This window comes from Rissa tridactyla, chromosome 7 (genome assembly GCF_028500815.1).
Source record: "Rissa tridactyla isolate bRisTri1 chromosome 7, bRisTri1.patW.cur.20221130, whole genome shotgun sequence".
In the NCBI taxonomy this organism is placed as follows: domain Eukaryota; kingdom Metazoa; phylum Chordata; class Aves; order Charadriiformes; family Laridae; genus Rissa; species Rissa tridactyla.
In genome coordinates this window covers 41,983,943-41,997,373 of record NC_071472.1, presented here as the reverse complement: position 1 = coordinate 41,997,373, position 13,431 = coordinate 41,983,943, and the positions used below count along the sequence as shown (strand labels likewise).

The 13,431-nt window shown below is 45.4% G+C and overlaps 1 protein-coding gene across 5 annotated transcripts in view; it reads left to right on the top strand.

The window, feature by feature from the left end:
- Positions 1–13,431, top strand: part of ABCA12 (ATP binding cassette subfamily A member 12) — a 117,242-nt gene that overhangs the window by 3,047 nt on the left and 100,764 nt on the right. For 2 of the 5 annotated variants that reach the window (XM_054209544.1, XM_054209545.1), the window contains one exon: positions 12,174–12,295. In XM_054209544.1, coding sequence (XP_054065519.1) covers positions 12,218–12,295 — 78 coding nt within the window. In that variant the 5' untranslated portion in view covers positions 12,174–12,217. Of the gene's footprint in view, positions 1–9,796; positions 11,112–11,140; positions 11,257–12,173; positions 12,296–13,431 lie in introns of those variants that run through there. The other 3 variants (XM_054209546.1, XM_054209547.1, XM_054209543.1) reach the window with 3 other exon arrangements.

The window sequence follows — 13,431 nt, the reverse complement described above, 5'->3', positions numbered from 1 at the left end:
GGCCCTCATATACCTCCCCATGCCCTATTCATATACAAGCAACCCCTTGCCTCTTTTATGCTCTTTTCTGAGCTGCCTTCAAGCAGAGATTGCATTGTCTCAGCATGGTGGTATTTAGCATGATGTAGGACAAATACATACATCTCTGTCCTGCCCAAACTCCTGTTTTCTTTACTGACAGTTATTTAAATGGGAAGCAAGGAAGTATAAATGAGAAAGACGTTATATTCACAAGGGGCACTGCTGTCATCTGCATTGTTCTGGTATTGGGTATCCTCCTTCAGGACACTGTTTGCCGGACACTGGGCCTCAATTTCTCCAGTCTAACAGAGACCACAGTCTTGCAAGCACTTGTATATACCCCTACGCTCAGTATTATGGGATTACTTACCACAAAATTGAGAACTCTTGAAGGTGCATGCTCAAGCAGGCTTCAAATGCCTCATCTCAAATGTTACACAACAGTAGAGATGGGAGTGAAATTTAATACAGGCTATTTCTCAATCAATAGTGCTATATGCAGTCTTTTGGTTTATCTGCTTTTTTGCTTTAAGCGTTCATGAGAACTGCAGGGTGAAGTCTTTTTGGTGTATTCCAGGAGAAAAAGAGCTGCTAAGTATTGCTCTGTTGAACTTTGAAAGCTGCGTCACACTGCCCATGCCACTTGCCACCAGTTACCAAATCTCTGGGGTAACGCCAGCAGCTGAGCTGATGAACAGGCGAGCTGGGAGTACTCCACAATAACTGAGAGACTCGGGAGCTCCGATGCATTTTGAGTTTCTTTTACAACCCTTATCAGCTTGGAGCAGCTTTTGTTTTACTGTGTTCCTTGGAGGTCCCATTTAAATCACATACATGGGGCTGGCATGCTGTCTGTCGGCTGTCCTTGTAAATCCGTGATCAGGGTTCCACGTAGTGGCAGAGATGTCGACTAGCCTATTAGCTAAGGTTCAGAGACACCAAAGAGCTTTGCATGTACAATTTGACCTGGGGTTTGAAGGTTACATCCCCTCTTCAAGCACCAACATAAGTGGTTGGGTTTCCCAAACCTTTGATATCACTAATGCTTTTCCTGTGAAAGGAACAGTTTCCTTGCAATAGAATAAATATTGCAGATTTCAACCTGAGTTATTCTCGTAACGCTCTGGATTATGAATGAGACCCAAAGGTACATAAACCGAACAACAATTTATTTTCTGAATGTTCCCATTCCTTTCCCTACAGAGGTTTGTTCCTATCCAAGCATAGAAAGAATAATAATAATAAAAAGGTAAGAAATAGTTTCTCCTGTTGGCGAGTTGGTGCCTACTCTATTGTCTGAAACCCCCATGCAGTGAGACAATGAATCCCAGAGCATGAAACCCTGTATCAGTGGGTGAGGAAGCAGCCTGTGACATGTAAGCAAAGGGACAAAGTGGTGTCCTACGGAAAGGTTGTGTACCCTCAGAGCAGCCTGAGCTCAGCAAGGTGGAGGCAGTGGTGGTGGTACATTACTGATGAACAGGGTGCAGGTATGGGAGGAAGATGGTGCTTGAAGGGTGTGACTGCACAGGTCTGTCTGTAATTGCAAATATACGTTTTGCAGTTAAAAAACCCAAAAATCTCATCCACTTTGAGTTTCTTCATGTGCTCCTTTGAGCTATTCATATGAAAGGAAGAATTCCCATTGAAAAGGGGGGGAAATGTTTTGGGCTTTGGGTATTTTTTTCTTGTGTGTAGTAGCAAAGAAACAACATTATCCTGAAATAATGCTAAGCTGTTTTACCTCTTCTCTAATTTGACTATTGAAATCACTGGCCTTTTCCCAGGGGAGCTGGTTTTATAGGTGTCTCCCTTCGCTCCCTGCGTTGGGTAACTGGGTGTCCCCTTGGGTGAGGAGGCTGCTGCTGGGAGAGCAGCCCTGCAGGGATGCTGCCCGGCTGTGCAGGGGACAGGCTCCCACTAGAGCGCGCTAGGACAGCTAAAATGGGGATGGTTTTCTTCTGGCATCAGAGTGGAACCATCAAAATGCCTACGTAAAACGAGGCACCTTTGATTCTAAACCAGGGAATCTGGCTAGCTTCCCCATCTTTTGGCTACAGTGCCCTCGCGTGAGGCTGATCAGTGCTGCAAAGCCAGCTGTAGCTGCCTGAGCGCACTGAGGCTTCGGCTGAGCCAGGTGCTGTGAAAGACCTTGTGGAAGGCCTCCCCCCTGTACACAGAGGGCAGGGAGAAGCTTTGTTCTGAAGGCTTTTATTTAACTTGTCTCATCTCACAGCCCCCTTGTTTTAGCTTATTGCTCTGTATGACAGGGGAAGTGGGAATCTGTGTTGTACTTTGACGCAGACAGGAGTCCATCTCAAGGTCCTGTTAATGGCCTTCTACTATCCTCTGTGCATTTCAAAACCACCCCTAACAAATTTGCCCATCGTCACACGGGAATTTTCTGCCTCAGCCAGAACTTGAACCCAGGCTCCCAGACCCTAGCCCTTGTCTACTATCCTCCTTTGCCTCATGTTTACTTAATTAGCCAGCTGGAGCGTAATGCCTTTCATGATCTACGGCCTAATACATAAAGATGACAGTGACATGAATCTTGGCTTAGGATTCAATTTGCATGTTAATTCATTGTGGTTCCCCAGATATTTGGAATTTGCTCCGACAGGATCTGGGAGATGCTGAAATGCTGCCTGGGTGGGGTGTTCTCCCGTGTCCCAAGCGAGAGCCTGGAGGGATAGGTGACATAGTTTTACTGTCCACCAGACATCATGTGTTGTAGAGCATGGGGCATCCACAGCAAAAATGAAAGCAGATTGCCACTGAGGAGTTCTTAATACACAATGCAAATAGAGACAAGGCTGATTATAAAGAGTCAAGATGCATCTGGAAATCAGTGAAGCCTGGCGAGAGAGCCTGCGATGGATTAAGGAGTGCAGGCATTTTGTATAGCAACCCAGCCTCAGTCATCTTTGCTTCACAAAGTCCATGTGAGACTTGTTTGGGGAAGAGAGAGGCTCTGGAGACAGGGAGGAAACAGTAATTTCCCTGAGGGGCAGACGAGCCCATGTTGGCTGTGAAGGGTTTAGGCACAAACCCCATCACTCTGTTCCATCAAACTTTCTGCTCATCTTTCTGTCTAATATCCAGGAGCTGTCTTAAAGGGAAGGACAGATGCCGTGAGCCTGTATTCATTTCCAGCTCACTGGGGGACCCAGGAAACCCTGTCCGATTGCTAACAGCCTCATAGGAGACCCGACGGAAAATGCAGAGCTGCCATTTTGCAGGATGCCTGAAGAGACAGCAGCTTGCCAAAGATGGCCCGAGGAAGCTCTCCTGGAACGGCAGTCTTAGGTGGTTATTTATGTGTGTTGCATTAGAGCTAACTGTGATCCAGACCTCAGAGAGCCAGGATATAGGATAAAACAGGATCTTGCCGCCAAGACCTTGTGATATGAATAGAAATCATGGCCAAATAGCAGCATGGAAAAAGATGGCAAAGAGTTGTACAAAGAGACATGTCCAGCATAATACAGCAGTCTGTGCCACAGCCAGCGAAGGCTTGGAGCAGCCTCTAACAAGCAGTTGTTTTTATTCCAATAGAAGATGCTTTTAGTTGCAGCAAATCATCCATTTTCAGATTTTGCTGATTTTACACATGGTCTAATTTTAACAATTAAAAAAAAACAGAAGGAGAGAGAGAGTGAGTGAAATGTTTTTTCATAAATCACTCCTTTTTTTTTTCCCCTCCCAAGAAACTGGAGCAGGGCACTGTATTTTGACCTTAGAAACATGGATAACATTTTAATGAAGAATTGTGGAGGGAAAAAGAAAGAAAATAAATGTTGTTTCTTTTCTGTGTTCAAAACTCGATGGCTTTGGAATCCGCAGGAGTTTCTTGTGCTTTCTGAAAGGCTGTTGTCCTGTATGCCCTGCATTCATAATCAGTTGTGGCTCCATCTTTCAGTTCTGACCTTCCTTGCTCAGAGTCTCCAGTTGCAACAGGACAAATTCTGGCTTTTCAAAACCATCTCACTGAAGTTTTGTGGCTAGGGATGACTAGAAAAGGAAGGGTTTTATTCATCAGAAAACATCATTAAATCACACCCTTTTATTTTTCACCTCAGTCAAAGCCAAGTTTTTCAGCTTTTCATTAAAAAACAAGTGTTTGAAACCGATCAGGAAGCCTTAAAATGAACATTTCCAAGTTCTAGAGTAAACAATGTCATTTTCCAGATGATATTTTTCGGACAAATAGGATTTAGTCATGTAGTCATTCCATTAACCAGGGTCCCCAGGAAAACTTTCGAGCAGGTTTTGCCCAGCTCCGGATTTGGGAAATGCAAGTTCTGCTTCCTGCATGATAATCCCGTGCAAATTAAGTGTGTGGGGTTTGTGTTTCCCTGCATGCGAACAGGGGGCAATAACACGTGTCTGCCTGTGCAGCGCAGTTGAAAGCTATTGATGAAAAGCCGCAGGCAGGACTGAGTTACATTAATCGTAGGCACAGGCTCTGCCTGCGTGGATGTGGCAAATCCACCTGTAAGAGGCAGGGAGCCTTCAGGATGAGGATGACAAATACTACCCCTCATTAGGCAGAGCTGAGGCGGGTACTAATTACCCGGGAGCTGCAGAGTCGCGATGCTGGTGGTTCCTGCCGGCGTGCAAGCTGTGTCCTGACTTGCTTGTTGGTTCCTGCAGATCAGCAGCAAGGAAGGTGGCTGGGTCCGACCCCTCTGGGGTGAGAGCAGGATTAGCGTTGGCCTTGCAGTAGTGCACCTTTCCTCCACGCTAGCTTGCAGTTGTCTCCGTACATTTCGGGTGTTGAAAGTGGGACTCTGTGGCCATCTCTGCTCAGTGGCTCTCATTCTGGAATCACTGGAGCATCCGTTGTACTTCAATTGTATGGCGAGTTGGGGTGGGGAAGCATTATAATGTTCATTTAAAGGATATTTGTTATTGTGTTTTTCAAAGTGAATTAGACTCTGCTTTTCTAGCAACTGATTTCTGTTGGGATGTTAACCCTCTGTGTATCCACAGGCTGTTATAGATTGAATTTTGTGGACATAGGCACTTGAAATTCCAGTGGCAAGGAGGAACAAGCGGGGGACAGAGCAGAAAACAGGGCTCTCGGAAAACAGTCATTATCATCAAGTTTTATTTTGTCGTGGATCCGATCACGGGAAGTGCACATGTCAGTCCTCAGTCACGCTCGGAGAACAGCAGCGGTCCTTTGACGGGGTTCAGGTTAGTCATCATACAGCTCCCAATGGACGCCGTCTCTGGGCAGGCAGGAGGTACTGCTGGCTTTACGTGTCTGCTGGCTGGGAGAGAGAGTCCCCTGAGCAGCCAAATGACACCCAACAGGCAGAGCTGTTTTCCTGGGCTAAATTAACACATGCACAGGGGTGACAATTTTGGCCCCATGTGAGTTCAGTGGTAAAAACTGTGCCTGGGACTCAGGCCAAGGCAGCAGCGCCAGAGGGAACTTAATGGGACTTCCTGCTTTCAGCTGTGTTCTTCAATTTACCTAACTAATGTTTTCTCCAGCCCTGTTTTTTAATTAATGATAATATCATTAATCACATAACTATGGACTCATCCTATTGTCTTATAAGACACAGGTGACTAATAAGGACAGAGTAACACTTCAGTTTATTTTGCTGTGTTTTATTGACTGATTTACTGTAATTGAAAAGAAGCAAACATGCTGGGGACAGAATTCCTGAAACACAAAATTTTGCAGACAATAAGCAACATTTAGTTATCTCTGGAGAGCAGGATTTTTTTTATTTATTTACACTGTTTTTCACATACACACCTTGTCAGAACCTGGAAAAAGACTTGCTTAGGTCTGATCACGTCCATTTAACTCATCTCAGTAGCGCGCATTGGCATTATAAGAAACACGTTGGAGAGGAGCAATTTCTCCAGGCAAGAGGCAGTTTAATCATGATGGGTCAGATAGAAATCTTTTAAATGTAACACGGGGAGTTCTTCTGTTATAGATTAACTCCTACAAGGGGCTGAAATCCCAGTGTTAGGCAGCATGAAATCCCACTGATGCCGTAAACCATAGCAAGGAGCACACTGAGACTAGGAGTTAAGAAATACACGTGCTTTAATCACGTGAAATGGTTTTTACTCCTGGCTTAATGTTAGAGACTCAGGTCTAATGTTATAGTTTGGGGAAAGGATGGTTAATTCTTCACATCCTGTCTTTTTGTTCAGTTTTGACTGAACAAGCAAGGCGTTTGACACGTTTAAGCAAGGTGTTTGACACAGTCTCCCACAGCATCCTCACAGGGAAGCTTAGGAAGAGTGGGCTTGATGAATGGACAGTAAGGTGGATAGAAAACTGGTTGAAAGACAGAGCTCAGAGGGTAGTGATTAGGGGCACAGAGTCTAGTTGGAGGTCAGTGACAAGTGGTGTTCCCCAGGGGTCAGTACTGGGTCCAGTCCTCTTCAATATATTCATCAATGACCTGGATGAGGGGATAGAGTGCATCCTCAGCAAGTTTGCTGATGACACAAAGCTGGGGGGGGTGGCTGACACACTGGAAGGCTGTGCTGCCATACACAGAGACCTGGACAGGTTGGAGAGTTGGGCAAAGAGGAACCTTATGAAATTCAATAAGGGCAAGTGTAGGGTGCTGCACCTGGGGAGGAATAACCCCATGCACCAGGACAGGCTGGGGGCTGACCTGCTGGAGAGCAGCTCGGTGGAAAGAGACCTGGGAGTCCTGGTGGACAACAGGATGACCATGAGCCAGCAATGTGCCCTTGTGGCCAAAAAGGCCAATGGCATCCTGGGGGGCATCAAGAATAGTGTGGCCAGCAGGTGGAAAGAGGTGATCCTCCCCCTCTGCCCTGCCCTGGTGAGGCCGCACCTGGAGTACTGTGTCCAGTTCTGGGCTCCCCGGTTCAAGAGGGACAGGGGACTGCTGGAGAGGGGACAGCAAAGGGCTACCAAGATGATGAGGGGAACTCGAACACCTCTCTTATGAGGAAAGGCTGAGGGATTTGGGTCTCTTCAGTCTGGAAAAAAGACAGCTGAGGGGGGATCTTATCAACACTTATAAATACTGAAAGAGTGGGTGTCAGGAGGATGGGGCCAGGCTCTTTTCAGTGGTGCCCGGCAACAGGACAAGAGGTAATGGGCACAAACTTGAGCATAGGAAGTTCCACCTAAACATGAGGAGGAACTTCTTTACTCTGAGGGTGGCAGAGCCCTGGCACAGGCTGCCCAGAGAGGTGGTGGAGTCTCCGTCTCTGGAGACATTCCAAACCTGCCTGGACACATTCCTGTGCAACCTGCTGTAGGTGACCCTGCTCTGGCAGGGGGGTTGGACTAGATGATCTCTAGAGGTCCCTTCCAACCCTATGATTCTATGACATTTCTTTGCCTAAATCCTTCTTTACTGATACACTGTTCCTAATTTTACTGGATCATCAGCATCATCCCATCTGGGGCCTACAGGAGGGATGGGGAGGGACTCTTTATCTGGGAGTGTAATGATAGGATGAGAGGTAATGGATTTAAACTGAAAGAGGGGAGATTCAGATGAGATACTAGGAAGAAATTCTTTGCTGTGAGGGCGGTGAGACCCTGGCCCAGGTTGCCCAGAGAAGCTGTGGCTGCCTCATCCCTGGAGGTGTTCAAGGCCAGGCTGCACAGGGCTTTGAGTGGTTTGGATTTTTTTCTGACAATGATGACTCTTGGTGGTATGATTTTTGGATTTTTTTTTTTTTTCATAAAATGAAGCTCTAGTTCAGTTACTGAAGAAAATGGAAAGTTGCAACTCAAAGTTGCATGAAGGTTGAAAACTAGAAGGCAGACATTCAGAATATATGGAGTGTTTTTATAAACCCGTTAATTTTCAAGCCAGTTTCACAGTTTCCAAGCCTAACTTGAAAGTTTTGAGTGTTTGGGGTAGGCAGTACAACACAAACAATATCCATTTCAAACACGTGTGCAGCCACAAGCTTCTCATTGTTGGCACTGTGAAAACATTGCTATTTCTCCTACAGCTAATATAATGTAATATTGTTGATACTGGTTTGATGTTCCAGTTTGAGCTGTGTCATGCAATGCACCAGTTTTGTTTTCATCTTGCTACTCATTTCTTTTACTTCCACCTGGCAGCTGAAATACTACAGCCCTCTGAGCTTGCTTTACTGTTTTCCCCTGATTTTCAGTTGTGCTCAGATCAGCACTTAGTCATCTTTGCAGTCCTTGCCTTTCCCCCTTGTTCTCTTCTCTACAACATCATCAAAATTTTTTTGCACAGGATATTTATGAACTTCTGCACTCAGTAACGATGGGCCAGCCTGTCTTTTGAAATTTCCCCCATCAGTTCTCCACCTTGACATCTCCTGCAGCCTGCCATTCCTTAGCATTAATTTCTGTCACTTCCCCTGATTATTCAAGAAGAAATTCTGATTAAGCAATAAATGCTGGGCTGTCCATCATTTTATGCCAGTCAGAAGTTACCTGGTGCTTCTCAGCCTGTAAGGCACAGATTGTCCTTAATCAACTGAAGTGAGACATGGGTAAAAGAGCTAAAGACCTGATTTCCATTGCCATCCATTTGTGATCCTGTCTAACACTATGGAAGAATGGCAGAGCCATTGTAAGTGCCATGTAACAGTGCAGCACAGCTGATTAAAAACCTGCAAAGCTCAGGTGGTTTCACAAAAGTCCTGTCAGTCAGCTTTCATTTGATTTCAGGTCTTATTTTCCTTTATTTACAGTATCGCCCATTATGTGTAGAGTGTTTGCTAAACTCTGAAGAATAATGGCCCTGTCCCACGTAGTTGACAGCAGAAGGGCTGACAAAGGGAAGGAATGCCGTAAAAGTGGTAATTTATGTATGAGTCATGCTTCCCAGCCAGCTGTGCTGATAAAAAATGGCCAGTTTTATGGGAAGGCTGGAAACCAACAACAACAAAATTACCTTTGTGAAAAAAAAAAACAAAACCAAAATATTTGGACCAGCACTTGATTAAAGATGACTTATTGCCAACAGCGCAGGGAAGGGAGTCCTGGAGAGGCATTTAGATTTATCAGATGCAAGCCTGTGTAGGGGAAGATGTTTCTGGCATAGACACCTGCACCTAAGACAACGTGGAGATAGCAGCAGCAGATCTTGCCTACAACACAGAAAAAGCTGATAAGGAAGCAGGAAAACAGTATATACTAAGTGTGAGAGATGAGAATTGGTAAGGCAGGGGTGGAGTTAAGAGCTAAGGGAAGTTGGTGAGGCAGGGGATGAAGTGATTGGAGGTAGTTTTTTGGCAAATTGCCCCTATCCACCTAATGCAGAGGATTCTGTGGGAAGGTTTGTGTTTTCATCCACCAGCATGACTTGGGTCTGGCTTTGCTCCGCTCAGAGGCAATGCCGGACTCCTATTGATTCATGAGAGCCTTAGAAATCAAAGAAAACTTGCTGTGGCAACTGGCTAATTCAATAAAAGCATTGATTTCTCTGGCTGAACAATTAAAGAGCATGAATGCAGTGTAGCTGATTTCTGTCTCTGAATTAATGTAACAAATGATCATTGATTCAAGTGAGAGGAAACTGTACCCCAAAGGGAAGGACCTTCCATATTAAAAAATCCCTCAGCCTATGTGAGTTGGTCTTTAATGTGCCACAGATAGAGCTAGTTACCATTCACTGGGAACCCTTTGCCTGCATTTCCCTACTTAACCTGTCACTGTTGGAGAATACCCTTGGGTTCTGCATCAACAGCCATGGAAGAGTCTGGGGTTTGTCTGAAACACTGTGTTTATCAGCCAGCATTGCTATGGAGAGTTTGAGAGTCACTCTTTTGTACCTGCAGAGCAAAAGGCAGCTTACAGCCATGTTTGTCTGTACTTGGCACAGCTGAGCTGTCTGTGCCTGATGGTTATTGTAAAACAAAACCAGTCTTCATGTTCATATTTTTCTTCCTTTAATTCTCCAGCAACTGAGAAAGGGTTTCCCTGAGCCACAGCACAGCAGCACCAGTCTGTAGGTTGTTTCAGCCACTTCAGAAAATGGGAGGAGAAAAATCTCTGCATCTTCTCAGCCTTTCCTTCTTACACAGCTCCTGGTTTCTCATGGACATAAAACCAAATACCATACCTGCATCCCCACTGCAGGTAATGGGAGCAGGCACCTGGACACATTTGTGCCAGGGTAAATCTGAAGGTGCCTCATCTCTGCCCTTTGCAGTATGCATCCGTTGGTTAGCAGGTCTTGGGAGTTTGTTGGCTGGGTCCTCCTCACCTCGCAGAGCAGCCAAGGTAAAGGCAGACACAGAGAGACAAGGATAATCCCAGGAAGGGGATGCAGGAGGCCATGGAGTTCAAAACAGGTAGTGGGAGCACCTCATAGCGTCACCTCAGGTGAATGGCACTAGTTTTCCCCTGGGTTTGAGACAACTGTCCCTTCCCCCACTGTGAGGAAGATGCTTTGAGCCCCACATCAACGCTATAAAAAAGGAACTTCTCAAAGCACTCACAATACCTGAGAACGGGCCCTGATATTTTCAGGGCTGCTGGGTAGTTGCAAACTTAGGTTATAGCTTAATGCTTTGCTGCACTGACTCAGGAGTCAGCGCCTGATGCAGTATGATGACACTTCTTTCATAGGCAACCCAATTGCCACTGTCCATTTGTAAACCACTTTTGCCTGTTAAGATGAACTTTAACAGTCTTGAGGCACATGTCTGAAACTTAAACTAACAGCACCACAGAAGCCCTGGCAGATCAGACTGCAGGGTTCCCAGCTGCCGACAAGACCATCCACCAAGGGTGACTAGCCACACATCCCCGTGTCCCCAGCTCCTAATTTGCAAGACTGGCCAGTGTATATGGGCTGCCAGCGGAGGCAGGTGCCATGGGCATGCTGCAGCGCTGGAGCAGAGGCTTCTGCTGTTCCCTGCTAGGGATGGTAACTTGGAGTGCAGAGGCAGGACAGGCAGTGACATTTAGCAGCTACTCTTGTTTGCGTCAGTGTACGAGAGTCAGGGCACTGACCTGGGGAATGTCTCTATTCCACATTGATCCATGGGCTTTGACGCAGAGCAGACTCGCCTCGATAACGGATGACCTGCCAGAGATAACCATCTCCTATCATCACCTTGCAACAGTAAGCCGCTGCTTCTGTGCTTGATGTCATTTTTTTTCCTTTTTTTTTTTTTTTGGTAGCCTGCACCTGCAATAGAGATGTTCTGAGAGGCCCCAGAAGACACAGGGCTCCTTTTGGTCTTCATCCTAGCAGCAGGACTTAAGAGGTGTGATAAGAGTTGTGGAGCAGGATGCTCAATGCTAGAGGGGAGGAGGGATGTTGTGATCCGCCACCAGGATAAAAATGAAGCTGGTTTACAACATAGCCTGATAGAAAGTGGCTGTTAGAAAAATGTGTCTATTAAAAGGTCAGATGTGGTTTTGCGTTTGGACTTATACTCGCACAAGCTGGTAAATGATATGTAATGAATACCTTACTAGGTTAATTTTGTCTATTTGGGGTTGCCATGAACAGCCCTTTAGAAAATCAGTTTTCTCAGCGAATGCCAAGTTGCTGGTTGTTCGTATTTCTGCAAATAACACTGAATCTGGAACTTGTTTTAGAGAAGCTTGTTGCGATATTAGGTGGCCAAATTTGGAGTGTTAACTGGATAGATAGGTACATAGTGTGCTTCTCTTCACTGATCATGGGAGCATAACCCTTAGAATCAAATTTCGCATGTGCAACGGGGAGAGGGAAGAACACAAGTTCAGTTTTCACTCCATGCCATTAAAAAATGGTGACATCATTATGTGGTCTTCCTGATGTCCGTGTCTATTTAGAATTTATGTTTTTCAGTATTTCTTGCAGTTGTGAGGGCTGAAAATGGATCATTTGCTTTAAGGAAAGATAGTACTCTCACTTACACCCCAGATCCGGGAACATTAGGGAAAAATGGAATACCTGAGAGCACCAAACCGCAAATGTTCTTTCAGAATAAAGCACAAGGTTTTCTCCCAGTAAACTGTCAGTGCTCCTGCTGGAAGTGTGGAGCACTTGCTGAAAGGCTCTATGAAAAGCGCCAGACGGACTTGTTTAAAATTTCAGATACACATTTACAGACTTAGAACTTTTTCCCCAGTAGTAACATAGCTCCACACTTGTAACTGCTGGTAGCTGTCACAGAAGCTTTTTGTTTCCTAGGAAAAAGTACCAGAGGCAACAGTAGTACATTCAAGAGAGCTTTGATGCAGAATGTTCAAAAGCATGATTCCTATTCCTTCTCCAAAGCCTGGACCCCAGAAACCTTCCTCGACCTCTTGCAGGTATGAAACAGTCCCACATGGGCTTTGGCGCTCTTCTTCGTAGCGTTCTTCCATGTCCTCCCCACATGCACCAAACAGCTAGCTGAAATGTTACCAGCAATGCTTTGTTCTGTGGATGGATTTTGATTATTAATAAGATGGTCAGGAAGAATGGGACTATTTCATGTCTCGTCAAAGCAGCACAAGTAGGATGCTGCTTTTATGAGACTTGCCACTGCCCCTCCCTCCTCTAGATCATCTCTTTCAAGTGCCTGAGCGGGACAGAGGTGACAGTCTGCTTCACGAAGAGCTGTAACGGCATTAAAACAGCTCAGGAAGTAGTTTACAAACAGCAAAGAGAAAACTCAGAGACAGAATGAAAAAGAGCAAAAAAAAAAGGAACTGATTGCTATTTTAAGTTCAATTTCCCTTACCTTCCAAGTGGGCATTCCAGCATGAGTACATTAAATTCACGTATTACTCAACAGCCAGGGCTATTTAGCAATAAAGACCTCTGGCACTGAAAGAGACTCAAAACAAATCTTTCCAGCCAGCAATAAAACGCAAGGAGTGTCATGCTTAAGATCACTGGGTCGCGTAGCTTGTTAAGGCAAGAGGCTGAAGGCTGATTTGTGCAATCACTGCAAATGATGTCGTCCTGCGACACACTCACTGTCATAGATAACCGCCTTGGAGATTAAATACAGTCCTACAAATGCAGTTCTCTAGCCACAGTAAATTTAATTGTGCACGCACACACACACACACAGAACATGAGTGCTTTTTGAAACTTGATCCAGGCTGCATTTGGTTTTGGAATTGGTTTTATAGCTGTTGATTGTTGTCCATGGAAAAAAAATAACTGCAAGCAGCGCTTGTTGTGCGTCCCAGAAATTGAGGGAAAAAAAGGCTGAAAGCCGATGCATGCAACAGAGTCCTGTCTGGAAGTCCCCAACTTCCAGTCCAGGGCAAAGTAAGGAGGCAGTGCAGGGTTTTCACATTTTCTCGTGTAAAAAGGAGAAGATGCCTGACTCCACAGCTTGCCTGAGATTTGAATAATGAAATGGTTCTAACTAATGTTTATATTAAGGTTTGACTTCTGCGGTGCTTTGCATTGCATCCACAGCATGCAAAGTGCCATCCTGCCATCAAGGAGA